Consider the following 2,925-nt stretch of genomic DNA (forward strand, 5'->3'; position numbering starts at 1 on the left):
TTGACCTTGAAGGGACTTTTTTTTTTTTTTTTTTTTTGGGTCCCTATCAGGAAATTATATTTTTGAAAACGTAATATAGCAGAAAGTTTTGTGTGAGGTGTAGGTTTGGGGTAGGATTAGAAAATCTAAGACAGTCTGTAGCATAAAAACCATTAAAATCCATCTTGTCCCCATAAAACATGCATGTATGCATGCGTGTGTGTGTGTGTGTGTGTGTGTGTGTGTGTGTGTGTGTGTGTGTGTGTGTGTGTGTGTTTGGTCCTGAAAAACGTCATGATATAATATTTCTTTAGTCTATAATATACATAGTGTACACTTTCCAACACCCACTCTCTTAATATTCACATTAATTGATATTTTTGAGTCAATAAATCAAAACTTTATCCAATATTTTGTTAAAACCTCTAAAGATTATTTTCCCTTACATCATGTTGGACATTCCTAAGTGTCATAAGGTTTTAAATCGAAACCTTTTCAGTCAGTGAATTTCAATTTGTGCGTGTTTACCTTCGTCCAGCAGAGGGAGACATCACACTATTTATTCAAATGTGGGACATAAACTTTACTAGTTTCAGTGAACATCATTTTTGTGCGAAATTTCTGTTTAACAATACAACGCAATACACGTCGATACGTCTACATGCGTAACATCACAAATTTTAATATCTTGTTTTACAGCTTTTTTTGTTTATCCTCTGATCAGCTGTCAGCGATTCATCAATCAATAAGCACCCAACCAATTAAACATCCACTTTCAGCGAGGATTATTGTGTGAAGTTGAGTTGCAGTCTGGTGGTGCTTCAGAAATGTCTAACGCAGAAGTCATTGCTTCCCGACTTTTGACGTTTAATCAGATGTATAGTTATGAAAAGCGACTACAGACTTTTTCCGAGTGGCCTTTTCGAGAAGATTGCCAGTGCACACCAGAGTTGGTGAGTGTCGAAAGAAAGCTAGAGAGAGAGCGAGAGAAATTGACTAGCCTAATACATTTACATTTACATCTAATAATCTAATCTAATAATAAATGGAAGTCAAATTGACAGCACTGTTTTGAGTATAGGCACTTTTACAATCCACCGCTGCTTTAATTAAAAGGAGTAATGAAGATCCTCTGAATCCTTTCTTCAGATGGCCAAGGCAGGTTTTGTGCACTGTCCTAGTGAGAATGAGCCAGACGTAGCCTGCTGTTTCTACTGTCTCAGAGAGTTGGAGGGCTGGGAGCCAGAAGACAACCCCTGGTGAGCTACAGCAGAACACCTTTATTATCTATGGCTGTTGTTTTTCTGAGCACATTGTTTATTTATTTATTTATTTTTTATGCTGATGTAAACCTGAGATTGTAATAATTGACTTTGGGTGGAAAAGGTGAAAGGTTTTTATTGACTGTCCTTACATTAATCTGAACATGCCAAGCGCTCCCCCAACTGTGCCTTTCTTCATATGAAAAAGACATTTGACAAGCTCACAGCCATTGAGTACTTTCAGCTGGAACAGGAGCGGCTTCGCATCTACATTGTAAGTCTGAATGCTTTCGTGGTTTTATGTGTGTGTATATATATATATATATATATATATATATATATATAGTCTTTACTGTATATATATACACACACACACATATTATATGTATATATATGTATATTATTAAAATAAAATGTATGCATTAATCTGTTTAACTGATTTCCTCCTTAGAGGAAGATGGGTCACAGGAAGATAGCCTTCTTTCGTGATGAGGTGGAGACCACTAGCAAAAACCTGAGAGCTCTTATTTGATATCTAGTGAGGCTTATTTATTTAATGGTCCACAAATTATTTTAATGGTATACTGTTTGTGAACTTGCACCAATAAATTGTTTTTTTTTTCCGTCATTGTTTTTTTTTTTTTTCTGATGCCTGCAGCTTTGGACTCTTAAAGGTGTTTGTTTAGACCATGTGGTGGCAATGTGTGAAGTGGGAAGCATGTCCCTTCTTTCGCTCCACCTACAGTATTTGTAAATGATGACCACAGGTTTTAGTGCTTTAACAGAACATCAATAAGTATTCGACACTATTCTAGCTATGTAGCTAAATTTGCCACTTTTTCTCTTTTGTGAGACCTTCTGCCATCCAAACTTGACCCTGGGCAGATGGCCCTAAGCCCCTCCCTCTCAATACCAACTGTTGCCCCATGACATCTGTCACTGTGTAGATAGTAGTGGAGTTGGGTAGAACTGTGGGTAAAAACCAAGTCTACCACTGGAGGGCTCTGAGGGCTCTGGTACTGAGGATTGCCAGTTATTTTGAGGTGCAGAGAGGAAAGAAACAATGTCCATTAAGGAAATTTCATCTTGGTGTTGTTGTTCTTGGAGGAATAATATGCTATACTTTGAAATCAAATGTGAGGCGTTCTTTAGTGATAACTGTATAAACAGCTTTAGTTTGTGTGTTTGGGATGGGGTAGGCGAGGGATTAGAGATGCTATCCCATCTCCCCCTTCCTATGCCCTGGATTACTGTCTAATGCAACACTCTGGACACTGAGCCCCGATCAACTGCTTAATTCTCCTTTATCCGCTCGCAACCGAGCAAATAGAAAAATAAGACATTTTCAAAAACAAAACAAAAAAAACATGATGTAACGCTCATCTAGAGGAGGAGCTCAGAGGAGACCCCTTAAATTCTGAAAATAACGATGGTATGAAATCACGGTTTTGATTTCGCGTAGTTGCATCATTATGGGGAAGTTTCTTTTTCACAACTTTAGTAAATGTTGCCTTGTCCAGCAGCTCCCTGGTTCTGGCTATATACGTGCAGTCGCGGGCGCTACAGGCATTTTGGATATGTTAAGTCTGTTAATAATTCAATTAGCATTAACAATTAATTTTCTGCCTTTTAGCTGTAGTGGTTTTCATGCCTACATCACGTGATGCAGCATACAAATATGAAA

General features: G+C 37.8%; 1 protein-coding gene across 1 annotated transcript; it reads left to right on the plus strand.

The window, feature by feature from the left end:
* Window positions 1-603: 603 nt before the first annotated feature.
* birc5b (baculoviral IAP repeat containing 5b) lies at window positions 604-1,869 on the plus strand. Its single transcript, XM_042751236.1, has 4 exons — window positions 604-932; window positions 1,129-1,239; window positions 1,399-1,515; window positions 1,693-1,869. The coding sequence occupies exons 1-4, from the start codon at window positions 807-809 to the stop codon at window positions 1,771-1,773; spliced, it is 435 nt and encodes a 144-aa protein (XP_042607170.1). The 5' UTR covers window positions 604-806; the 3' UTR covers window positions 1,774-1,869.
* Window positions 1,870-2,925: the final 1,056 nt, after the last annotated feature.

This window comes from Cyprinus carpio, chromosome B23 (assembly GCF_018340385.1).
Source record: "Cyprinus carpio isolate SPL01 chromosome B23, ASM1834038v1, whole genome shotgun sequence".
Lineage (NCBI taxonomy): Eukaryota > Metazoa > Chordata > Actinopteri > Cypriniformes > Cyprinidae > Cyprinus > Cyprinus carpio.